At 38.8% G+C, this 25,846-nt stretch overlaps 1 protein-coding gene across 3 annotated transcripts in view; it reads left to right on the top strand.

The window, feature by feature from the left end:
* Positions 1-3,048: 3,048 nt before the first annotated feature.
* The window catches only part of CUL5 (cullin 5), a 37,410-nt gene continuing 14,612 nt past the window's right edge, over positions 3,049-25,846 (top strand). For 2 of the 3 annotated variants that reach the window (XR_015222609.1, XM_086621742.1), the window contains exons 1-11: positions 3,049-3,125; positions 9,768-9,877; positions 12,232-12,331; positions 13,686-13,862; positions 16,907-17,048; positions 18,061-18,206; positions 18,283-18,363; positions 19,585-19,678; positions 23,351-23,481; positions 24,261-24,368; positions 24,941-25,005. Coding sequence is in view for 2 of the 3 variants with exons in the window: in XM_086621742.1 (XP_086477868.1) it covers positions 3,102-3,125; positions 9,768-9,877; positions 12,232-12,331; positions 13,686-13,862; positions 16,907-17,048; positions 18,061-18,206; positions 18,283-18,363; positions 19,585-19,678; positions 23,351-23,481; positions 24,261-24,368; positions 24,941-25,005 (1,178 nt within the window). In the remaining variant the exon portion in view is untranslated. The remainder of the gene's footprint in view (positions 3,126-9,767; positions 9,878-12,231; positions 12,332-13,685; positions 13,863-16,906; positions 17,049-18,060; positions 18,207-18,282; positions 18,364-19,584; positions 19,679-23,350; positions 23,482-24,260; positions 24,369-24,940; positions 25,006-25,846) is intronic. The other variant, XM_086621752.1, reaches the window with a different exon arrangement.

Raw genomic sequence — 25,846 nt, 5'->3', positions numbered from 1 at the left:
TGTACATCTTATGTGTACCATGTGTTTCAGGGCATTGGAAGAGAACATATAGCGGCGCATATTTCTCTCTGACGCAACTCATTCAAAGCCAACAGATTTGTGCCTGGAATCAATTCACTCCGAGACATCTAGGATATTATGCATGGTATTAATTTCACTGACCATCCAAATCTTAACGAGCTGTTGCGTCCAAATCGCTTTGATCTCATGGACAGCTCTGAGACTGTCGTTCATTCTGTCTTCTAAAATCCATGCAAAGGATATGAAACTGTAGGCCAATGTAGTACCATATACTAATCAATAATTAATATCTTCATTGCCATCAGAATTTAGTAATAATCTGTTTGCAATAGAATTAAAGCAAATAAAACAAGATTATGTAACACACTGTACTTTCGAAGCACCCTAAAGTGGTACTAAAATACCACAAAACCTTGAGGCTCCTAGATGTCTTTACTTCCCAGAAAAACAACGCACAGATCTTTAGAAAAAAATTACAGTCATTACGTAGGCCATGCAAAATGAGACGCGCATTATTTTTAATATCAGTAAAAAAAGTACCACTGTTCCCTCGTGTCACTGCTCCTCAGTTGTTCAAGTGCTCTTTATTCCTTGGCTAGCACTACTCATAACTATTGCACAAGGGCAGGTTTGGGCAGGATGCAAGAACTCTCAGACTGAGTAGTTTCATTGGTGACTCTTCCAGGTCAACCCCATAAACGTTATAGCAATGGCTACTGGGTATCTAGGGATACTTAGAGGAGACAAGACCATGGAAGGGACTCAGATACTGCTGCGTCCTGTGTGCTCTTAGGTTTTTGTGGCAACGTTCGGTAGGTTTGCATGAAAAGTGCGAATGTAGAGAAATCCATCATTTCAAAACAAAGCATTCTAAAACACGGCCCAACTTAATTTAGCTTAAATGCTGACTAAGAAAAATTTGCAATTATAACATTCTAATGATTTGCATTGTAATTTTGTACTTTAAGCTTTGCATCAAAGGCAGCTGAGATGAAGTTCTCTATAGTAATTTTATCTTTTGGCCGAATGATGTCTACATTATTTCTCAAAAGCAGTTTAAAAACATCACTGAATTGTGACACTAATAGCAAGCATATATTAAAAAAAAATTAATAGATGCAACAGAAATTGAAAAGAACAAAAAATCTCAAATAATTGGAAACAATCACATTTTAAAAAAGGTTTAGGGAAAAGTGGATAAATCAGTTCATGGAGTAGTGGCTCCCAGAAATTACTGCCTCCGTACCACAGTCTGTAGAGTGTTTGCCTTTGTCTCGGCTTGTCTGGTACTTACGTACCTGTAACATAACACGCGGACTGCGGAGCGGAGTGGCTGGTGCACAAATACACAAGGCACACATTATATCGACCCTGCTGCAGGTCTTGTAGCTTCGGCACTGTTGTGCAATATATGTGCAATGGGCGGTACGTAATACTATTAGATCTGTATTGCATCATTATAGGTTATACATACGGCTGTATAACTGCATGCATTATATCTGCAATGAATACTGGATACTTAAATACGCATTTATATAATAACAGCAAAGAAAAAATTATAGACTAATTGAAGCATTGAGAAGCTGGAAACTTTGTCAAAATAGGAAATTATTCGGTACCTCCTTTTTAGTTCTCAATTAAGAGAAGGCCTTAATATGACCATGGTAATTTATTAAGCTAGTAAGGCTGCAGGCCATATTTAGTCAGCATTATCAGGACTTCCATAGTGTACAGATTTGTTAAATATTTTATTACAGCTTTTCTAACACTTCAGGGTCCCTATCCTCTATAATATGAATTTCTCTCTGAATCACGTCCCATACCCTACACCCCAAGAAAGACCAAGAGGGCACCGTCATCCCCAGCAGCAGGCGACGGAGCCCTCCACGCAGGCGTCGTGCCGCAGGCCGGCCTGAACGGATGGCACCGACTCTCGGGTTCCCTAACCTGTAAGAAAAGCTCATGGAAATTTTCTTCAAGACACATTTTAGATGAAGCCTCAACATTTTAAAAGAAAAGTAAAATTCTGATTTCTAGAAATAAAACCTGAAAGTTTCCAAATCGCCCGTAAGCGGCACCAACCCCCCAACATTTCTTACTGAAGAGGAAACTTGTGAAAACAGTTCGGCAGGAGGAGCGGCAGCTTAGCCGGAGATTCAGGCGTCGGGAAGTGACCTGGCTTCACAATCCCCGGCTTGGTGCGGGTAACCGTGCGGCGCTTTCCGCCGCCAGCGCTCCCGCGGGACGAGCCCGCGGGCGGCCGGTGCAGCATCCATCACCCGGGGCCCCGCGGGGACGGGGACAGGGAGCCGGGACGGAGGCTGCCGCCAAGTTAACAGAAACATCTGTTTTTCTGCTTGTAAACCACATTGTTCAGCCACGTCGAATTTGCTCCTCAGTTTATGCGGCCCAACATTACGGGAGTTTGCCCGGGAGAAGGTACGCGGGGTCAGGAAGGAGAGGGAGGGGGGTTGGGCGGCGGGTGCCTTCGAGGCAGGGCAGCAGCGCCCGGCCGCCGCCCGCGGCCCCCCGGCGGCTGCCCCTTGTCGGAGCGGCTTCCTGCCAGGGCGCGTCCCCGCGGGGCCGTAAAGTCTTCCGGGGCGGCCGGACCACAGCGGCGGCGATCCCGGCGGCGGGGCGAGGCGGGACGGAGCGGGACGGGCCGAGGCGGCGCAGCGGTGGCGGCGGCGGGCCGCCAGGGGGCGCTGCCGGCGGAGCGCGCAGCCCGAGCGCCCGCGCTTGGCGGCGGGGCCGGCTCCCGAGCGCCGCCGCATCATGTGGGCCGGCCCCTTCCATGGAGCCGGGGCTGCTGCCGAGCGCCTCCTGGGCGGACGCCGCCATGAGGCTCTGAGGGGCGGCTGCTGCGTGCGGAGGACCCAGCCGGTCGCGCTGCGGAGCGCCCCGAGCCTGCCGGGCAGGGGAGCCCAGCGCTGCGGCCGCTGCTATTGCTGCCGCCGCCGCGGGTCCGGCCGGGCGGGCGGGCGGCCCGGGGCCATGTAAAGCGGCAGCGGCCGCGGGGAGCCGAGCCGACCTCGGAGAGAGGAGCTGCCGCCGGCCGGGGAGGCCCCGCAGGGGGGATCATGGCGACGTCTAATCTCTTAAAGGTGAGAGCGGGGCCTGGCCGGGCCCTGCGTGAGGAGAGAGGCGGCGGGGGCCGGGCGGCCGGGGCTGCCCCGCCGCCCGCTGGGCCCGGCGGGTGACTGGGGCGGCCGGGCCGGGCCGGGCCGGGCGGCCGGCGGGGGCAGGCCGCGGGCGCCGCTCCCGAAGTTGCCGTTCCGCAGGCGCCGGGGGCCGGGCGGCCCTCCCTCAGGTGAGCGGCCTTGGCGCCGCGCCCGCCCTCCGTGCGGGACCGCTGGCCTCGGCCCGGCCCGGCGCGGCCCGGCCGGCGGCCTCTTGGCTGCCAGCACCCCCTCCCCCCGGCTCTCCCTTCCCAAACACGCGTCGTTGGGAAATAGCGTGGCATCGTGCTGTTAGGTAGGGCACCGTGTCGTCCCTTTGTTTATTTAAGAAGGCCTAGGTGCACGGGAAATTAGTTCTAAGTTAAACAAAGAGTTGCAAAAACGCCTTCGTGGAGGGCAGGTGTCGTTATTTAGGCTGCCACTGAATTCCAGCTTTTTTGTTAACTGCAGTTTTTCTGCAGAGAAAAACTCCTGGAGGCCTTTCTCTTCCGTTAAGCAGCTTTGCTTTTGTAGTCAGATGTTTTCAAGCGCTTTCCTGGCGTTTGGTGACAGACGTCAGTCGCTCCAAGCTGCTGCGAATTTGAACACAAGTTTTCAGGGTGACAGTCCAGGAACTGAGCTCAGGGCTGCCTGTCCTGACATTGGCAGCATGTGTGTGGAGAAGACACTGTGTGGCCTTTGAGGCCATGCCAGCACATGAAAGATGGGCCTACTTCAAACAACTGATACTCGTGCCTCCAGCGAGTGTTTTTGGAACATCAGTGTAGTTAGGGTGAAAGGCCTTATCTACTTAACTTTATCAGTTAGCAATTCAAAATTTATGTTGAAGTATACATGTATTCAGCGCTATGTGTTACAGTTAAACATGGTTCTGAAGTGCTGCTTACATTTGAGCAATCTGACCTATTTTGGATGTATAGACTTGACCTGAAAGTGCTGGTTGTACTACTCTGACACACTCACTGTGAAGAAATGAGGAATAATTGATAGCCTTGTTTCTTACTGGTGTCCAAAAAAAGATATTTTTTTTAACTCTTTCTTGAAATTGAAATGTAATTGAATTTTGATTCATTTCTCTATTTTTTTTTATGCCTCAGTGGGTAGTTAGATTTTTAAGCGGATAAGACTTAAAAAAAATCTAAAATTGAAGAATCTGAGAACACTGGTGAAAAAAGTAATGTCCCATAAGAAGAAATGTACTTTTTGTGGAAGAGCATGGTTTTAGAGCAGGGTTCAGGCAGTTTATTTATATCTACTTGTTAACATTGTAGGCCATCTCTTTGCTGTATATTAAAGATCTCTGGAAAGACTGATGGGTGCTTTGATGAGACATGTGGTTGTATGGCCTGTAGCAGATAGGCCTGTGTTTCTTCTGTGAGGTTTGTCAGCGTTCTACTTCAGCTGTTTTGGAAGAATGATAGGTGTACAGTAAGTGAAAATAGAGTCAAAGGCCTTGATTCTGCGAGATGACTGTTGCTGAACCGAAGCCTTTGTGTTGGCTCCTCATGGTCTTTGGATCATTAATGTTTTATGTTGGCAGCAAGATGTATATGCATGGTGTGCTTTAGGAAAAATGCTACAGAGATACCTGTTCTAAAACAGGCCTTTCTGGCGTCTTGGTGTGGTTTTAAGCACTATGACTTACTAATTAGTGAGTTTTCTAAAGACAATAAAAGTCCTGCATTACAAAAGGAAAGATTATACAGTGATTTGACTTTGTTTATAATGGCACAATAAACCAGTGCAAGAATTGGAACTAGATAAGGTCTTTTGTTCCCCAGTTCTGCTCCTCAGAGTGCTGCTGTCAGAGAAGCAAACTGTTGATTCCAGGTTAGCGTTGATTGGCAGTGCCTCATGGCCTTTGCAAAACGTACTTCTGCTTTAATGTTTAGGGGGAAAAAAAGCAATGTCTCAGCACTGTAAAAAATTCCTTGGTTAAGAAAGGGGAGGTGTTAAAATCTGTAAGTTTTTTTCTATATCTTTTCCAAATAAACTTGTGTAATCAAATCTAAGTTGGGTTTAGCCAGGTCTTGGTTTTGCTAGGATAGAGAAGAGTTTTCTCTGGTTTTCCCCCATCATCGTTCAACTTTCTATATAGTTGAGAAGATAAAGTGAAATATTAATTTCTTATTCTAGTAACGGATACTAGCTGAATCCAAATCGGACTGGCTGTCATAATTTTAAAGGGCATCGTTTAAACTCTACTAGTGCATAATCTTCCTGATTGTACAGTATTTTTTCAGTGAGAAGCGTATTCTCAGAGAGCCTTCTTTAAACGCAAAATTCGAATGACCAATCACGTGTTGAATCCTGGTGAAATACAACAAATTGTAATGTGGTGAAAATACGGAAGTGCTTAGTAAGAGCTAGCCGTTACCTGGTAAGCTGGTGCGTGCCCTCCTGCAGCAGAACTGCTCTCCCGTGTTGGGGCTGTGGCTTTCCTGTAGGTGACTGAGCCATTGCCAGGTGAGTCCCTTAGAGTGTTTTCTCTCAGTGTACATGTGACCGGCACTTTTAAAGTGGGGTGCTTCGTTTCAGGGGTGTGTTGGACTTGCAGCCTCTTCCCTTTGCAGCGATGAGATACTCTAAACCAATTTGCTCACGTGACATGGAGATAGATGAGTTTTTCTGCAGTTTCTGGAACAGAAAGCACCTCAGCTTTTGCAGCACAAGGAAAACCTGTAGCTATATCCAGGCTGGCTGATCTTGACACTTCTGTAGAGATTTACTGAGGCTGCCAGGAAATGCAAGAGTCCATTCTTGCGAGATGAATTGCAGCTTGAGCCTGGTGTTAGGAGAGAAGAAGCAAAGGAAGCAACAGATTGATTTTCCATAGACTTAAGTAAAATGAGAACCATTATTTACCTTTGCATTGGTTTCAGCTATTTTTTTTTTTACCTCATGCCTTTGTCACTGACAAGTGGAAACACAACTGAAGTTTTCAAATTCTTCAATTTAAAGTATGTATTTCCAGATCTGTATTTTAAGAGTGTTTGTTTCTTCCTGGCCACTTCCAATTAGAATATCCTTAAGAAGCTAGGGGATGCTGCACACAAGTTAGCTACATAGCAAAGCTTTCCCTGTAGCTACTTTTGTGCTTTGTATAGTAACTTCACTACAATCATTACACTGATTTTTAGACCTACTAGTAGCAGAGATAATCAGACAGTGGATTTTCATGCTTATTTCAGCCTAGGACCTCATATTTCGTACTTGATCCCTCTATGAAGTAGCCTTAATATATATAGCATCTGAAAATGGTGAAGTAGTAAAGGTGATGTTACTCTTAGGTGCACAATAAGATGCAGAAGGTGTTGCTTTTTTACTGTACTGTTTAGAGCGTCTGACAGAGATCAGGGCTGAATTTGTATGTGGCCTGAAATATGGAGTATACAGTAAAGAACGCTGAATGTCCAAATAGACATTTCAAGGTTCAGAGGGACAGTAGCGTGGAGGTCTTGTTATATTCCACATTTATTTAGGCTCTTATACCATATTCCGTGCCTGTCTCTACTGTGCTTCTCTTAACCTTGCTTACAGTTAAAGAGAGGAATTTTGTGTTATGTGATAATACCCAAATTGGGAAAACTGGTTAGTGAAACAGTTCCACTTGCATCATTGTACTAATTCTACATAATATCCACCAACAGGTTTTTTACCTGCAATCCTAAAATATTGTGTTTAGGTGTTTAGGCATAGAGGTGAAGAATAGGAAAAAATAAGTTTGAATAGTAAAGTTGTAGTGTACATTTTCAGTATAGCATGTGAAGTAGTACATATTTCAAGTAAAGTTTAGTGTTAAAATGGAACTGTAAATCTTTGTGAACAAATTTAGTGAAATGACTTCTGAAACATAAGATATTTCATAAGTGGAGTAATTTTTCAAAGCATCACATTTTAAACTCCTAGAATGGTTGCTGAGCCAAGGATGTGGCCATCAATTGTAATCCATGTTTTCAGAGAAGATTTGATAAATGGAGTAATTTTATTTTGTCAAAGGTGTGACTTACCTTCCTGCTTACCTTCCCTTGGGAACTGTGGTTTAAGCCAACAAGCTAAGAATGGAAAGTCACCCAGGAAATACTGTTCAGAAATTGCATAGGTTTGTGGGTGGCTCAACAAAGTGGGAAATGGGTTTCTTGTTTTGTCTGGGTCACTGGTGTATGTGTGACTTTGGTAACAATTAAGAATTACCACTGTTTGATCTCTTTTTCTACTATAAATTTGGTTTTTCTTGTACACTAATAGGAGTAGACTTAATGAATGTGAATGCCATGCAGTCGGTGGTATTGTGCACCCTTTCTTGTAATTTAAGTACAAAAATCATGGAAGCCTGAATCTATCTAGAAGATACTGAATTGTTTGTTGAATTTAAAGAATAGTTTAGTTGAGTAGGATTTTTAATCCATTAATTTTATGTCCTCCTCTGCTTAATTTAGGAATATAGGACAAAGTATATTAAAAAAAAAATTACTCCTATGTATAAGAAACAAAGTTCTAAGTTCCCTGACGGCATTTTCTGCCAAGCTTTATTTTGAGAATTATTTTTCAGTAGGTACATGTTTGTTACAAGTGGATACATGCAGTTTTTACAACTGAAGTGGAGTTTTGTAGGTGCTTCTTAGCATGAACTAGGTAATCACAATCTAAATCATATTAACACTAGTGTTTTCAGTCCCTCCCATGTTTTACAGTAAAACTGGTGTTAGTCACAGTGATAGAGCATTTGCTTTTTATCTTCAGCTGTTTTCAGCGAAGGGCTGAATTGCACTTCTCCAAAATTGCAGAACAGGCTTTTTACCTCTTCCAGAAAACTTAGGGCATCTACTCTGAAGTTTCACTCCAAAGGATAACTTTTGAGGAAGTTGGTTTTACTTATTTTATCTTGTCTGCTCTGAAGCTTCTAACTGTTCAGTAGCTGGCCTTTCCTGCTCATTATCCTGAAAAGAGGGACTGGGAACAGAAATATCTGCAGGTAGAAGCTAATCGTTCCCACAGGACTACAAAAGATTTGAGCAACTCATCAAAGCTTAGGGAGTAATGGTAAAGCGAGCTCTATGTGGGAGAAGCATGCAGTTGATGATTTTCAAAGGTGATGCATTCAAATTTTTTTTTTTTTTTTACAATGAAAGAGAACAGGCAAAACTATCTCTCTGAATTGGAAAACAATTTCTTGTTCTATTTTATTTAATGTTGAAAGAATTATAAACTTTATCAAACAAGACCTGCTTCTGTGAAGCCCACGTTGAACCTTCCTCAATGATTTGATAGTGCTGCGAGGGCCCCAGGTGCTGTTGCTGTGAAAATAGTTACTGTGATGCCTGTTGCAGCTTTATCGCTTGAAGATGAGACATCTTTGCACTTAAGAGCAGCAGGGGATACAGTTTCCAAACTCTGCTTATTCTGAATATGAAATAACAGATTTAATTGTAAATTTCCTTGTAGAAATCAATCAGGAGGAGACAGTTGAGAGAACGTTGTGTGCTGCTTGTGCTTGTTTATCTGAAGAGATGTTAGTGGCAGAACAGTGCCCTTGTCAGAATTTCAAGTAGTTAGACTGTGTTATTTGCTGTATTTGAAGTGAATTGTGTCAAATGTAGTATTACTAGCCAAGACAATGATCTGTTAAAAAGTAAACAGTGCATTGGGATATAACACTGCAGATAACCAGAAGTCTCTGCCACAGAGCTCTCAATCAACTTTTTTTTTTTTATTTACATGTTTTTCTTTTTAAAATGTGGAACTGTAAGCAAACAGGATCGCAACATATGCAATAGAACTGTTGTTTTTCTGTTAAAGTTTTGGAATTTTTTTTTTAATAATGGAAGTTAGCCTGTATAGTGCAGTGAGATTTTTCAGAATAATCAGAGTGATATGGGAGCACTTCATTTCTTTAGCTTTCCTTTTAATTTGTATCGTAGGCTTGAAAAATTTCACCTTGGATTAGATTTTTCAGCACAGTGTAAATCGTTTTTATCTGAGCCAACTGTAGACTTGGCTGTCAAACTGCCTATGGCCAGTTAACCCACAGGAAGGGAGTCTGTGATACAACAGCTCCTGCTTTACTCTGCTTCCTTCCTTCCTCCCTGCTGCTGCTGTTAAATGCTTAGTGGAGAGGAAAGGTGCGTGGCAGCATCCACAGGTACTGTTCCTGATTCCTGGCTGCCATTTTGGTAATGGTAATTTATTCAAGACAGGTTTGCAACTGCCTCATAACTGTCATTGCATGTACCTTGGCTTGGGAGTGAAGCTGACCAAGTTTCATTCGTATTGTCCATGTATAACTCCGTTAACAGGTGAAGAACACTTGCTAGGACTTGTTGCATTGTAGCTAAGGCAGTGAAAAAAGAAGTTGGCCATCAGCTTCTCTAAGAAACAAATAATAGCTGTCACTTTTAGAAATCATGCTTAGTGTGTAAAGTTCGGCTATGGTGTTGTATCTCAAATGCCAGCCTGAGAGACACCTCCGAGAAGAAATTTTTACGTTAACCACAGAAACTGCAATCCTTAAATGTAACTTTAAACAAGAAACTGTTTTATTAGCAGTAATTTTTTTGTTCCTTTTAGAATAAGGGTTCACTTCAGTTTGAAGACAAATGGGATTTCATGCGCCCTATCGTTCTGAAACTTCTTCGTCAGGAGTCTGTCACAAAGCAGCAATGGTTTGATCTGTTTTCGTAAGTAATTTTTTAGTATCTTAAATCCTTCTGCATAATGTGAATACAGTTCTGGTAGTACTTCTGATACAGAAGTCATTTATGACACAGACTATGTAAGAAGACACAGAACAAAAGTACTAGTTTAAGTTTTATTAAGTGGTAGGTGTCCCTATGTCACTGAATATGTGCAAAAGGAGAGTTTTGCTGAGATTCAGATCTTTGCAAATAGGATGGAGAAGGAACAGAAGAGCTTTTGATTTCAGCTGGTGGTAGTAAACAAGCTTTGTACCTGCCCACAAACTGTTTGTTAGAATTAGAGAGAAAATGTTATTTGCTGCCTTGGCAGTAAGTTCATTTAAAGGCAGTTTGCTGAAGGTTATATTATTCTGATTTGAATGGCTTTCTTCTAAAACAACTTAAGAATGCTACTGAAGTAACGGGGTAGTGCAGTTTAACTGGTATAATTTGAATAGTTTTATACCCTAAGAATAATGTATATAATATTTTTCAGACAGTGTTTGCATTATTGTACTTTCTAAAAACCCTACCATTTTCCTCCTTCCAAAAAGCCAGAAGTTGCTTCCTATTAGATTTTTTCCTGATGTTTTTTCTTAAAATATATCGTGTGACCTTTACCAACAGAATATGGAAGTGAATTGCAACATCTATGTCAAAAAGTATATCTAGAATAATGTTTGTCTCAACGTAGTTATTTTCCCTCAAATACAGTTGTAGCTGAAATCTACAGTCTCTCCTTCTGCTTTTTAAAATCTTTCATAAAAGTGTTTTTTTTTACTTAAACACAGTCTTGTTGTAGTCTGTATCTTTATTGCTCTTTTCAGTGAAGATGGTGCAGTGATTCTTTTTGCACCCATCTTACTGCACCTGTCGCAGTCTTCTGCCAACCAAAAGGAAAGGTAGTTTATCATGTCATGAGTTTTAGTGTCTCCTGATATCTCGGCTATAGTTGTTGCCAGAAACATGGAATAGCTAAGGTATAAATTCAGTTCACAGTCATTGCTTTTGTTTTTAATAACTAGTTCAATAACTCTGCATTGATCTTGTAATTTTCCATGTATTATTTTTTAAGTAGAACTTAAGTAACTTTATGACTAAGTTAAGGATACTGAGGGAAAGGATCCCACTCTCCTAGGTTCCTATTTTTTGGACAGTGCTCTTTGTTAAGCTTTTTAATAAAAATCCAAAATCTGTAGATGTCTTCTACCTGCCCTTTGAGTATAATTATGCAGTATTGCTTTTTCACTGCTGTCAGGAAGCAGTGACATTCTAATACAATAACACTTTTTCTGTACGTGGAAGTTGCATAATTCTCACAAGTTAGATAGACATCTGTAAATCCTGGGCCAGCACCTCTGTTCTGTGTTGAGGGACTTCTTTCCTTGTGAGTTTTGTCTTATCAGTTAAACTAAAAAAGGTGCTTTTGTATTGCAATGACTGTATTGATTTAATAGGAACAAAGTCTTACCTTTAGATTGTATAGTTGCTTTCCTGCAAAGATGTGGCCTTGTTATTGAATGGAGGAAGAAGAACCGAAGGAAGGTAATGAGTCAAAAAAACGCTTGCTAGGCTACGTTATATGTGATGTATCGTTAGGAGTGTTACTTGCTTTACTTAGTCTTTACTATGGAAAGAAAGTAGGAATTAAGTTACACTTGCTGGGTTGTCAGCTCGGAAAAACAGGAATTTATTTGAATGTTGATTAAAACTCATTAATAGAATTTTGCTTTGCGATACTGTTTGGTAGCTTTTCTGCAGTAGAGTTTCATTTTAAAATGCTACCACTGTCACGATATGATCGCTTATAAGTGACCTCACTAAACTAACTAAAACGTCTTTTAAATTACCTGATAACCCCGAGCTCAAATTTCTCATAAGGAAAGTCTGTTTCCTTTGTAGCACAAGGATGTTGTAGTGCTTGGATTGTGAAACTGTGAGTGAAGGCTGCATGGTAGTGAGAGTATTTTAGAATAACATAGGCTGAGTAGTAATGCTTGTGCCGGCAAGTGATTTCTTTGTCAAAGAAAAGCTTTAAAAATTGTCCTTAATGCAGTAAGGATTATTGAATAGATACTGGGAGCCGAATTGGCTTCTAACATCTCCTTCTTGACTGTAGCCTTTTCCTAGATAGGTTGCTGTTACTTGCTTCCAAGAGTTTCTTATAGCTGCAGTCTCTTCTCCAACATGTTTTCTTGAATGTGTCACTGGGATCTAACTGTGTGTTGTTTGACAATGATAGATAAAAAGTGTATTAATTTCTTAGACATACTTAAATTACGACTGCTTAAGCCTCAGACATTACAGCATTAAACTTTGAGTAGCTGTTACTAAGAGATGGATAAATTGTTTTCTAGAGATGTACATGCAGTTTGCTTGTGGGATGATAAAGGTCCAGCAAAAATCCATCAGGCTCTGAAGGAAGACATCCTTGATTTTATTAAACAGGCACAAGCAGTAAGTTCTTAACGTTTCATGACTTCTATTCATATTGTTAGAAAAATAACCAAGTAGTTCTGACTTTCATTGGATCTAAATGCATTGCTTTTTTGTTTGAAATTCCGTGATGTTCTGGAGGTCATAACTACCCTGCGAACTTCTATTGACAGAAAGAAGACTTAGCCTTGAGCATTTGCCTTGGCTTATTGTTTTCTCACAGTCCTTGAAACTGGGACGGGCAATGATTTTTATTACATTAAAAAAAAACAAAACGAAACACTGTTATTTTTGTTTATGCAACAGTACTTATGGAATCTTCTTCCACTTGAAAACTTCTTGAGGCAAAATTTTCTATAAGAAATTAGTGTCTGAAAAAAAATTTTGTTTGTCTAGCTTCAGTGCTATGCTGACGTGTTCATGAATGGCTTTAAAATAAGCCGTGTTTATGGCGTACTAGAAAGCAAGCTTAGCTGTCCAGTTTTATGGGCTTCCCCCTAAACGACTGAAGTTATCAGTAGATTCAAAGGGAACGTTTCTGTTTGTAAAATGGATAGCAAAAGATGTTTTCTGTAATAAGGCATTTAAAAGAGGGAGTTGTTATGAAATTAAAAAAAAAAAAAAAATTAAAAATCCCATGACAAAGGTTTGGAAAGCAGAAAATGAAAGTCTATGAAATCTTTCTTTAGTGAAGAAATTTACACCACCAAGGCCTTGCTTAAAGGAAGATGGTTTCTTATAGAGGCCTTTGTATAACCAGGCGTATAAATGTTGATTTTTGTTTCATTAGCTTGCTTGTTTACGTGCATAAATGCTGTGCTGCACTGAGGCCTTTGATGTGATCTGTGTTGGCTGTTGCTTGAGGGGCATCTTTTTAGGCAGTATGGTAGCCATTGTACAATGTAGTTGTAATTTCTGGGCTTTAATAAACCATACATGTTAACTAGCTGTCTGGGTCGAATTAAAAGTTAGTAGATGCCATTGAATTAAACTTCTCACTGTATAGAATATAACATAGTCTTTACAGGGTTATATTTTTTTAGATATGATTGTACCAGTACATGCCTTTAGACCAAAGGTTTTGATCTTTTTGATTTGCAGATGGCTCAGAAGAAAAAAAAAAGTTCATTTGGAAAATTTAAACTTACTGACTTGTTTGCTGTTACCTTTCTTTTCCCTTTAGAAATGGTCCACATGCTGCAGATTGATAACTACTTCCCTAAACTAAATGGTACTTAAACATGTAGACTTTCTTATTCTATCTGTGTATTTGAATTTATATATGGGGACTTATTTTCAGTGTAAGCAAAGTCAATCCGTATTTTGTGCAGAAATTTGCTTATAAACCACCTCCTCTTCTCCCCGCCTCCTGCAGAGAGTGCTGAGTCATCAAGATGATACAGCTTTACTAAAGGCGTATATAGTGGAGTGGCGCAAGTTCTTCACGCAGTGTGATATTTTGCCCAAGCCATTTTGTCAATTAGAGATTACTTTAATGGGCAAGCAGGGCAGCAACAAGAAGTCTAATGTAGAAGACAGCATTGTTCGAAAGGTAAGTCGTAGGTATGAAGAGTTTTGTTGCAAACCGTTCTGCCTTCAGCAATAGCACAGAAGGGATTCTGTAGCTAAAGTTGCGCGAACCACGTAACACGACGTATCGCTTTGCTTCAGCGTGAGGGTCAGAACAGCCCTCCACCTTCTTCTTTCCTCTCCACAATAGTTTCGGTCTGTTTCTCCATTTTTGCTTGGGCTGTGAACAGTTGTGTTCAGGCAATTAGAGCGCTTTTTGTTAGGCGTTTGGTTTCTTTGGGTTTGTTTCTTTTTTTAAATTGTGACTTGAATCCTGGGACTGCAAGCAGTTAAAAATTCGCCTACTGTTTCTATACTTGTGAGTAGCAAGTGTACACGTATGTATAAGTCAGTAGTTTTTCTGCTCCTACTTTATTTCCCTAGGCCAAGATCTTAACTGGAGCACGTGTCTGCAATTTATAAATGACCAGTTACCTTAAGTTATCTTTATTATCTGGAATTAAATATGGCTATTGATCTCCTACTTTCCCCTTTTTCCTCCAAACTGTCAGTCATATCAGTGAAGAGATTGGATAGGTAGAATCTTGTGAATATGATCTTTTTGCTGTTTCATATCAAACACAAAGAAAGTCTAGGATTTTGAGTATGAAGTGCTCAGTGTTCTGAGTCCCATGAATAATGATCCTTGAAATTTCTTTCGTCTTTAATTATAAGAAAAATGGAGCATAGGAGTTGTAAAGTGTTAAGACCTTTAGTTTAACATCGTTCATTATCCTTTTTTGTTGCAGAAAGTATCTGTAGCGAAATGAAATTTCTTTAGCAATCTTTCATTTAGTACGGAAGATCATTTTAACTGTTTCCCTGTCTCCAGCATGGGGAAAACAAAATAGTTCAAATGCAGTACTTTCAGCAAGGTTTTCTTCTTCACCCTCCTATTTTGACATCTAATCCTTTATACCTCTTGAAGAGAAGCAAGAGAGAACAACAGCAAAGAGAGGAATCGCCACCTCAAGTGAACTTTTTTATTTTAATTGTTTGCTGGAGAAAGCTTGTGGTCTTAGCTCTCCAAGATCTGGCAAAATCGGACCTCTTAACTGCCATATGCAGAGAACTAAGAAATGAAAGGAAAAACAAAGTGGATGGGAGAAACTAGTGAGAGACTGGGAGAAAGAACTGGTGTCTAACTTTGGGACTGAAGCTGATGGAGGTGTGTCTTATCTCCCATAGGCAGTCCAGTTAGGACCATCTCATGACTGGGACATGGAAGCCCAGAGTCTCCAACCTATCTTATTATTTCGTATTCACTGCTGAAGGTCATTTCCTGTTTCTGGCATCGTTCTCTGTAGTTGTTTGAAAACTGGCTTTCGAAAACTTTTCCCATGCTTGAGGAGTTCTTCATATATCACTCAAAGTGATATGAGTGTTTTCCTTGAAATATCTCCATAAAACTTCCTTATCAGTAATGTCTAAAAGCAGTTTGGCCATGACGAAGCTATTAATGTGCCTGCCAGATTGCTTGACGTTATCTCAGTGTTTTCATCTCCATTTTTCACTTGTTTCAGCTCTTGTAAACCAATTCTATAATTCTGTGGTGCAAACATAATGTCCGTATCAATAATGTTAAAATAATGAAAGATGTAATTGAGGAAGCGTAATCAAATAAAACTATGACTTTGGTGTCAGAAGTGGAAACTTAACTGAAATTGAGAGACAGTTGTGGAGAAGTTAAGAATAAAGGATTGCAAATTTAACTCTCTCAAAAGGATATCTGACTTGTACTAGGTGCTTGCTGTGTTAAAATCTGAAACTTACAAAGCAAGGATGGGACAAGACCATCTAATCTTTACTATTAACTTTGATATACAACTGTGTCAAGTGGTCCTAAGCTCATTTTTAGTAAGCATATTCACAATCATGAGGGGAAATTTGAATTAGTAAATTTTATGATTCCAACCTGCTACCAGTGTAGACTGACAATTGGCATGCTTAAATTACATTCATTGCAGTTACTGTCAAGTCTGAAGTCACTGGAAGTTTGAGCTTTCTTCTAAAGCAGTGAAATGGCATGAGTTGGATAGAAAAAATAAAAATTACCTCTTAAGCTTTGGCATAATTTCATTACATATTCAGTGGCATATAGAAAGAGCCTGACCCAGTGTCTAAAGGCAAAAAAAAAATACTACAGTAACTTGAATTCTAAGGCAAATTAAGATTTTTAACAAACAAGTAGCACGCTTTGAGTATTTACTTCTGAAAAGCTGGTGGAGCTTAGGTGGGCATAAGTATGGGCTGGCCTGCCAGGGAGCTTTTTGTGTTGCTCCTAGTGTCTCGTGATCAGGTGTAATGCAATACATTTGCAGCAGTGTCAGTAGCAATCACCAAAAAAAAAAAAAAACCCGCCAAAAAAACCCCCACAAACCAAACCAAATCACACAATGGAATATGAAGGGACCCTTTGAGTGATGAGGATTTTGTTAGGAGCCTCCATAACTAATCATAAAACTTTGCAGTGCTTAGATGAGGTTTGGACTTTTTTATAAAGTATATATGCATTACTTGCATATTGAACTTTCATGTTAGATAAATCCAAACCCATTGTTTTTTTTTCTTGACATAACCGTGGTGTTAATTGAGTTTTTGATTTTGTTTAAGACTGAGCCTGCCAAATAGTGAACTATATTTGGATGTTTGCCTCAAAAGCGCCCCCTAATATTGCAACTCCTGACGTATTGCCGTGCTGGAAATGTTACTTGACTGATTTCTGAGAGCTGTAGAAATAATACAGAATTATGGAATCAGAATTATGGAATAAATATCTGCATTGAATACTGCTTCCCCTAGCTGTCCAGTTACATAACTTAGACTTAGAATGTAAGCTGAATGTTACCTCTATACCGACTTTAGAGCAAGATCAAGTTCTAAGGTAGTCGAACTGCTGTATATAACCTGAAAATGATAAATTGCTTGATTTCTGTTTCTGACCTCTTGTATTTTTTTTTTTTGCACAAACTTAGGTCTGTGTGTGCCTTTCTGACAGGATTTTTTTTTTTTCTTCCTGATACCCAGCTCATGCTAGATACGTGGAATGAATCCATATTTTCAAATATAAAAAATAGACTTCAGGACAGTGCAATGAAGCTAGTTCATGCTGAAAGACTAGGAGAAGCTTTCGACTCTCAGCTCGTTATTGGAGTTCGAGAATCATATGGTATGTCTTGCACAGAACGGTCTCTGTTGCCTCCTCACACTGAATTTTCAGCATACACATTGACAGTTGTGGTGGTAGGGTTGGAATTACTGTCTCAGTGTTTTGTGTTGATTTTGTTGTTGTTGATATGTGATACCAATTAAATTCTGTTTAAAATCTTTAACTTCTAAGTGGTTTAGCTATGTATCGGTTACTGAAAAATCAATGTTTTCAAAGAGCAAACTACTTGTTAACCTTTTAGGATTGCAGATTGTGCCTGTACTCCTTTCCGTACTGTTTCTGGTTCTTCAGACAGTTCGAAGAAGAAACGCTAAGCAGGCTGCATCTAAGACTCTCAGTCTTTTTCTTTGCAGAACAGATCTGTGTATCTGAAACTTCTGTGACATTTCACCGTTGCCTCCTGCTGCTTCTTCAAAGCTCTGCAGCCTGTTGAATTCAACTGGTGGCTAATACTCTCTCAGATGGCTTTGTAGATGTCTAATTCTAAATTATTTTTAAAGCATATTCCATTTAAGGACTTTATTTATTTGTTTTTCTGTAACAGTTGAGAGGAAGGTGGAAGCTTTTTTCCGAATAGTCTCCATTCTTGTAAAACAGAAAAAACGTAATGCAAAAAAAAAAAAAAAGTCTAAAATGAAGACATTGAAATTCCAAGAACAGTGTCTAAGAAAAGCTATTTGCTCAGTCAGGTGGAGAAGTTCTTACTTTATTAGGCATTATGCTGAGCCTTTTTACAGTTGTATGTGTATTTCTGTTTACCATGTTTGAATATCTAAAATGCTGGAGATAATTATGGAGTTCTTTCCAGTTCCCTATAGTTAATCTGAATGTTTTTGGAGCAAAGACTGGACAGTTTTGGTTACCTTTAGGAGTCAGACTGCATTTAAGGGATACTTCAAATTGCTCACAGCAACCTTTTAATACAAGGCTCACTTTAATGAGAGAGATTTGCTTATTATTAGCCACACAAGTTTCCGAGACTTGAGAGTAAGTTTGGACTTTCTCTTTGCAGTTAACCTTTGTTCTAATCCTGAAGATAAACTTCAGATATATCGAGATAACTTTGAAAAGGCATATTTGGATTCAACAGAGAGATTTTATAGAACACAGGCTCCTTCTTATTTACAACAAAACGGTGTACAGAATTATATGAAATATGTAAGTAAAAACTCTGTTGTAACTTTGTTCTGAAAGTGTTAGTACTTAAAATGATTGCTGTTCTACTTTTGCACAGGCAGATGCTAAACTAAAAGAAGAAGAGAAAAGAGCACTACGATACTTAGAAACAAGGCGTGAATGTAACTCTGTAGAAGCAGTAAGTATAACGTGTAGAAAATGTGATGTATTTTATATAGTATTATTACATTGCAGTTTTGATTTTTGTGTGTGTTACAGTATTATTTGGTAGCAGTAGATTGATATGAAAGTGTTGATTTTGTGTTTTTTCAGTCATCCGGTATATTTTTTTCTTGCAAAATCTGTATTACTTTCCAATCTGGCAATTTACAATTTCTACAGGTGTTTTAATGGTAAATGTAGATCAAAAGTTCAGATTGAAGGGCAGGTTTTTATTCAAGTTGACTTTTATTCTTTTATTTTGAGTCAGATATGATTTTTCTTCTATGCTTAACAGTTCACAAGAATAATGCTTGAAAATAAGGTGGCCAGTCTAGTAGGTAAAGGGTTTCTCAGTGCTCATTTAAAATATCAGAAAGAGTTATTGTTCATTGCAATCAAAAGGAGCAATAGAAATTTCATTAAAACTGTTCTAAATTTCCTCTTAGCCCGAAATATGGCCATTTAATATAAAGTTAATATAAAGGATGTTTTTCTTTTTTTCCTTCCCCTTCCATCCTTGAGCAATATTTTACACAGTTCAGATTCTGGAGGAAGATTTAACTACAATGAATAGTTCATAATTGTCTGTGTTGAAATTAGTTCAGGAAAAAGTTTTTTAAATAAATACTCTTTAAATCTGAATTTTCTGCAGTGGATCAAAATGTATTTTATGTCTTTTGTTAAGTTGTAAGTCATTCCTTTTGCACAGCTATAAATTGTAAGCCATACAAAGAGGCTGACAAAAGAGAGATGATCCTGACGTGTACAAGCAGTTTCTGTTCTAGATCCAGCCATAGTTGTCTTGTTCAAGCCAACCAGCCTGGTCCAAATAGGGTATGCTGGAATGAGAACTATTCTTAGCTCTTGGGTGTATGCTTGGAAACTAAATAGGGTAGTTGGTGTTCCAAAAGTGATGGCTCCCTTGAGAGAAAAGAGGCGACAGAAATATTAAGCTTATTACTTGTTTGGAAGAGAGTTTACCACATTTGCAAACCTACACGTTCTGAAGAAATATGATTTCCTGTATAGATTTTATCCAAACTACACATAGTTTTGTCAATCAGTGAATGAATTAATTATTTTATAGAGCATAGTTGTTGAGAACAGGCTAGATTTTGTGTCATGGCAAACTTGAGACAGATCAGACTTTGGTGTTCAGATGGCTAAATGAGCTAATTCTGTGTTTAATATATTTCAGCTAATGGAGTGCTGCGTCAATGCCCTGGTGACATCTTTTAAAGAGACTATTTTAGCTGAATGCCAAGGCATGATCAAACGAAATGAAACAGAAAGTAAGTGAAGCTTCAAGAACAGTGCTGGATGAACTTAGCATCAACTGCATAAAAATAGATTTGTTTGTAGATGTATCAAATTACTGTTTTAATAGATGGTGGCAGTGTTTCGTAGATAAAGTATTACTGCATGTGGGCAATTTTATCCCACAAAAAGTGACCATCGTTAGTTAGTATTTTTTCTATGCCAGTTCTGAAATCTGTATGTACAATACCCTAATTTGCATGACTGGATAGCTCTCGTCTTACTTAAAAGGAAAGAATATTTTGTGCTCTGTTTTCTTTATTTTTTTCTACAACTTGTTTTCCTTGTCTTGACCAACTCTGGTAAATGTTGCATGTGTCTTATTTACTATTTGAATTGTTCAGATACAAACACTTCCCCTTCATTCCACCCCCACTACTCCTTTCCCCCTGGAAAAAAAGTGAAGCATCTCCTTACAAAGCTGTTTCTCTGAAAAGCAGGGAGACATTTTTCTTACTCTGATTATTGGTGCAGGAGCAATAGGTCAATGAACAAAATCTCTGCAAGTTTTTAATCTAGTTTTATAACCAGTATGTCACCGCAAGTATTGAAAGTTAGCTTTGCATGCCGTTTTAAAGTTTTAAAAAGTTTTTTAGTTTTTTTTTTTAACTCTACTGCCATAAATTGAGAAGTTAGTGTGATTCAAAAGTCTTATGTTGGTCCTGTATGATAAACTGAACTAAGTAAGTCATTAAAATGTCGTAATTCAAGTAGAGAAATTGGAAAAAAAAAAAACCCTGAAATCACAGGTTAATTGGGTTTTTTTTGAAGTCGATATCCTGCAGCCAGGGAATATTTACTACTGTCTGTATGAAATTTTAATTTCATGCAAATGTGGAAACTGTTTTATGACTTAGAACAGTGTAGAAAATACTTCTGAAGCTAGCATTTCAGAAAATATTTGACCTCAAAACTATGTCGTACTGATCCGTTCGTCTAGCAGCGTGATTTCTGGCAGTAGTCCAGAGCTATATCTAGAAAGCCACCAAACTTCTTATGTGTTACAGCCTTTGGGAGAATACAGGAGGTTTATTTAAATGCAGAGCTTCAAAAGGGTTCATCTGTAGCATCCAAAGCATCTTTCTTTAGAAGCTCGTTGAAATATTCAGACAGCCCTCTCTCTCTTTGTGGCTACATCTGCCCCTTGGTACTGCTTGGTTGCAAAATACTCCCATTTAGTATATCAGAACTCAAGCATCCCTTTCATATCTTTTTTTTTTTTCCCTAGACCTACCTGTACTGTTTAAAATGTTTTAATGAAGAATGCAGGTGCATGTGATTAAAATTTTATTTAAAGACTGGAGCTATACATAGCAATACATGCATCTGATAGTATCCTCTGCTGTGCTTCACTTATTCATGTGCCTTCCTGACATTATTCACCTCGAAGAATTTAATTTCAGCCTTGAAAAGAGAAGACTTCAGGGCGACCTAATAGCTGCCTTCCAATACCTGAAGGGAACCTACAGGAAGGCTGGGGAGGGACTTTTTACAAGAGTGTCCACTGATAGGACAAGGGGAAATGGGTTTAAGTTGAAGGAGAACAGATTTAGATTAGATCTTAGGAAGAAATTCTTCAGTACGAGGGTGGTGAGACTTTGGAATAGATTGCCCAGAGAAGTTGTGGATGCCCCCTCCCTGGAGGTGTTCAAGGCCAGGTTGGACGGAGCCTTGAGTAGCCTGATCTAGTCGAGAGGCGTCCCTGCCCATGACAGGGAGGTTGGATTAGATGATCTCTAAGGTTCCTTCCAGCCTATGCCATTCTATGATTCTTTATTAAACAGCATCTGACATCTGGCTGTTTTTTTTTGCTATGAGCTGAGCACTGCTGTAAAATACTCTGTTACATTAAGTACTTAATATTTCCATGCCATGCAAAGGAAAGCAGGCATAATGTTTTCCAACTAAAAACTATCAAAGATGTCATAACTTGCAAACGCTGTTCAGGATTGGCTCAGTGTGTTTTTGTTTGCTTATAGTATTGAGGATGAGAGGCCTAAATCTTATTCTTGAAGTATTTCATAACAGAAATAAAAAGTAAACTTGGCTTTTATGAATATGAAATTAAAACAGAACTTAAGTGCCCCAACAACTGCAGTATGGATTTCTTTACTTCTCAGTGTTGTAATGTGTTCTGAGAGAAATTCTGGTGAAATGTTCCTTTTGGTTTTGTTACTTTGAAGAATGTTTTTGTTTGTTTGTTTTTTTACAGTTTTAGGCATGCATCTGAAGTCTTCTTTTGCCTCTGCTTATTAGGCGAAACCGATGAATTTCTTTCTGGAATTATTCATGCCATCACTAGTTTACAGAAACAGCTGTAGAACCCTTTAATATGTCTTTTTGTTTCCTTTTTTCCCCCACTGTCTCTTCCTCCTTCTCACCCTTTTTTTAAGTACAGATTAAGAGATCCAGTAAAAGTTGAGTGAGCTTTTGGACTTACCCTATGTAAAACAGTGCTGCCATCACTTACAGCACATCTAAATTGCATTGAGAATACATCTTACTATTTTTTTTTTTTCTGGTTCCTGAAATCCCATCATTTACCCCATTGTGAGTTGTCCCTAGTGGTATTACAAGGTCTCGTTGAACATTGTTGGTAGTTTCCATTCTTTAATTTGCATTGTTATGTTTTAGAAGGATTTTTTTCCTCTCTCTGCATTGCTTTTCTATTTGGTTCTCAACAGTTGTTGGGATACAGAAGCTGATAACAGATACTTCATCCTCAGTGGTGACAGGATCTTGCAGATGTCGCTGACGAAATTATTGCAGAGGAGAAAACCAAGTTAGAGCCTCTGGCTTTTGCCCGTTTCACAGTAGATACAACATTGAGGAGCTAAGCAAACCTATCAATTTTTTTCCTGTTAAAAAAAGAATCAGAGTCCATGATTAATTTGTTCTGCTTCATTGAGCAGAGCCCTTTGCTGTGTTTAGTTGAAATCTCTGTCGTCTCTCTAAAGCAATCTGGTAGCCTTACTCCAAGTCTTCCTTTGTGGACATCTTTGTCAGGATGACTATTGATGTTTCAGCACCTTTTTTTTCTTCTTTAGCAGAGTTGAAATACCTTCACAAAATGTAGACAAATAAACCATGCAAGTCTTAAAGTTTTTTGAACTGGTAACTTTTAGAAGAACTAAATAAACTCTTTGGAAAAAAGAGAAAGGAAAAAATGCTGTTTACCTTAGTCAGTTTTGGTTACTTTTGAATTTGGCATGCTTTTAATTAAAACAAAACATTGTAGATGGTATTGGAAGATACACAGAGACAGCTCTGTTTGGCTTTAATTAAAAAAAAAATAAATCTTGAATCCATACAATTTCCTGCATGAACTTGTGTAGGCTTCCAACTGAAGCACACCCATTTTTGCCAGGGATTTTAAGGCTGTTACACTTAGAACCAGGACTTAATCCAAGTTGCCATTGGCTTTAGGGGCTTTTACTCAAGCTTCTGATATTATATGCATAAGTGTTACATTATGATTATGGTATAATTACCAGAATTAGAACAGTATTCAAAACATTTTTTCCTTTTAAGGGATGAGTTGGATTATCTGTTCTTTACAGTGTTCCACTTGAGATATCCCTAGCAGAAATGCAGTATACTTGAGTTTTATTCAGGTCTTTGACTGGTATTCTGTTTTTATCTTTCAGAGTTGCATTTAATGTTTTCACTGATGGATAAAGTCCCGAATGGCATAGAGCCTATGCTAAAAGATTTGGAAGAACATATTGTTAGTGCTGGACTTGCAGATATGGTAGCAGCTGCTGAAACTATTACTACTGTAAGTGTATTGATTTTTAATAAAATAACAATGAAAAAAACTAATTTGCAGAAGTTAAATACTCTCATTGTGGGACCTACATGTGAATAGAAATAATTTTTGAAGATTTTGTGTTTGAACTTCAAATTTTGATCCACTGAGACTTTTAAATGGCTTTAGAATAATTTTTTATTCCTTCCGTTTTTGGTGGTAGCTTTAAAACATGAATCCAATTTGCAGTAAAGAAAAGGTTATGAATTAAGTGCATGGGATACTTAAACAGTAGGATTGTGTTAACATGTTAATTAAAAAGACATAATGAATTTTCTCAGAATTCTAACTTCTTGATGAAATTTGAAATTTACCTTCAATCTAAGAGTGGTTATTCAGTGTGAAAATTAAGTTTGACTTCCCCCCCCCGCCCCGTTCTTTTTCAGCTTTTTTATCATATTTTTCTCTGGGTCTAGGAGGACTGAGTATCTGCAGCAATTAGGATATGCCTTTTATTGGTCCTTGAAAATGATTTTTTTTTTTTTATTTAGAAGTTATTATACAATATTTGAAAGTCACACATTTTTTCTATATATGTATATGTTTGTGTATTGGAAATACTATCCTGAAAGTCTGTGTTGAGGCTTACATGCTGTAGAGCTCTTCAGTATGGAGAAAAAAAGATAAAATGCTCATTCATGCAGGTTTGAGGATACTGTGTTATTACAGATAAGGGAATTACACGTAAACTCACACTGAATTCTGTAAAGTCTTGGGTTTTTATTTGATTTTTGCCTCTTTAACTTCAGGATTCTGAGAAATACGTAGAACAATTGCTCACACTATTTAATCGGTTTAGTAAGTTGGTTAAAGAAGCTTTTCAAGATGATCCAAGATTTCTTACTGCAAGAGATAAGGTATGTATTTCTGCTGATCATTTATTTTCAGTTTAAGAATTGTTGTAATTAATACTGTGATGTCTCTGAAATCCTTGTACCCATTCCCTGCTAAATCTAGAAGCTACTCTAGTAAAAATGCAGATTGAAATATTGATGAAATTTAATCCCGATTGATTAGCTTTTAATTTGTGTGGTAGTTGTGCATGAAGTTGCACTTGTGTTTAGCTTTGTAACATAGGGCACATCAGAAGATGGTCTTTGTGTTGAGCACCTTAACGTCTGATTCGGCAATATATTGATGTTTAGAATTTACTACATATTTGGGGGTAGTTTCATGACTTCAGATATGCAACATACTCCATGCAGTCCCTTCCTAGGTTGTTGCTTGAAGAAAAGTAGTATATTAATGGAAAAGAGGAAAATGCAAAATGTCAGTTAATGGGAAATTGAGTCATAGGATCTGAACTGTCATACTGAAAATCAAATCCGCAAATGTTACAGTAATCTAAAAAGAGGGACAAAACCTTTGAGATTCATGTGTTAAAGTAAGAAATGGAGTGAAGTGCTAATGATCTGTGATTATTTTTCAGGCATACAAAGCAGTTGTGAATGATGCTACAATATTTAAACTTGAATTGCCATTGAAGCAAAAGGGGTAAGCCGTATAAACTTCATGTGAATCAAGGTCTTTAAATTCTTACATTTTACATGAGAAGCTCAAACTTTATCTTCAAAAAGCAACACTGTGTTTAAAAGTGCTTTGTGTTCTTTGCATTATGGAAGTTCAGATTGCTTATCAACCTCTGGTAAGACACTCTTTACATGGCAGTGGATCCGTGAATAATAGCAACCTGTTTAAACTCAAATTTATTTGTAGTAATTTGGGATCTATTCTTTTATAGTAGAGTAACAAGTGAATTTGTTAGCTGAATTTAATAATACCTTCCTGGGTTATTAATTCCAAAAACCTGAGCTGTACGTCTCTGCCACAACTTAAGTAAAAGCCCTGGGGAAACTGAGGCGGTAATCTTTATGGGAATAACTGTGGCTCGGTAAGGTGGAACCACCCACAAGCTGTTTACCACCTCCTCTTGTGCCAGCTGTGAGTGTGACCTGTCTGGGTGTTACGTTTCTGTTTCAGTGCAGGATTAACCAGGCTAGTTAAACAACTGCCAGTAGATTAAGCAGACCTGTGTGATTCAAGAAGAAAAACCATGCTTATAGTAGCCCCTCTGCCAACTCAACCAAGAGAAGGGAGCAGTCAGTTCATTGATGGTTACTGTTTAACATGTGATGTGCCACTTGAGTAGGAATCTGTATATATTTAGGTGGTTGAGATTGCTGTAGTCTTATTTACTATGGCAACAAAACTTATATAGCTGGGCTGCCACCTTCCCTTTCCAATTACTTCTCATTAGGGGTAGATGGGTATAAATATCTGTTGAGCGTTCTGGTTCTTACTCTGTATGTGGTTTTGGTTTAGTGGTAAGCCTGGA

This window comes from Tauraco erythrolophus, chromosome 1 (assembly GCF_009769465.1).
Source record: "Tauraco erythrolophus isolate bTauEry1 chromosome 1, bTauEry1.pri, whole genome shotgun sequence".
NCBI classification, from domain to species: Eukaryota; Metazoa; Chordata; class Aves; order Musophagiformes; family Musophagidae; genus Tauraco; species Tauraco erythrolophus.
Note: the sequence above shows the minus strand (reverse complement) of the source record. Positions and strands in the feature narration are given on the sequence as shown.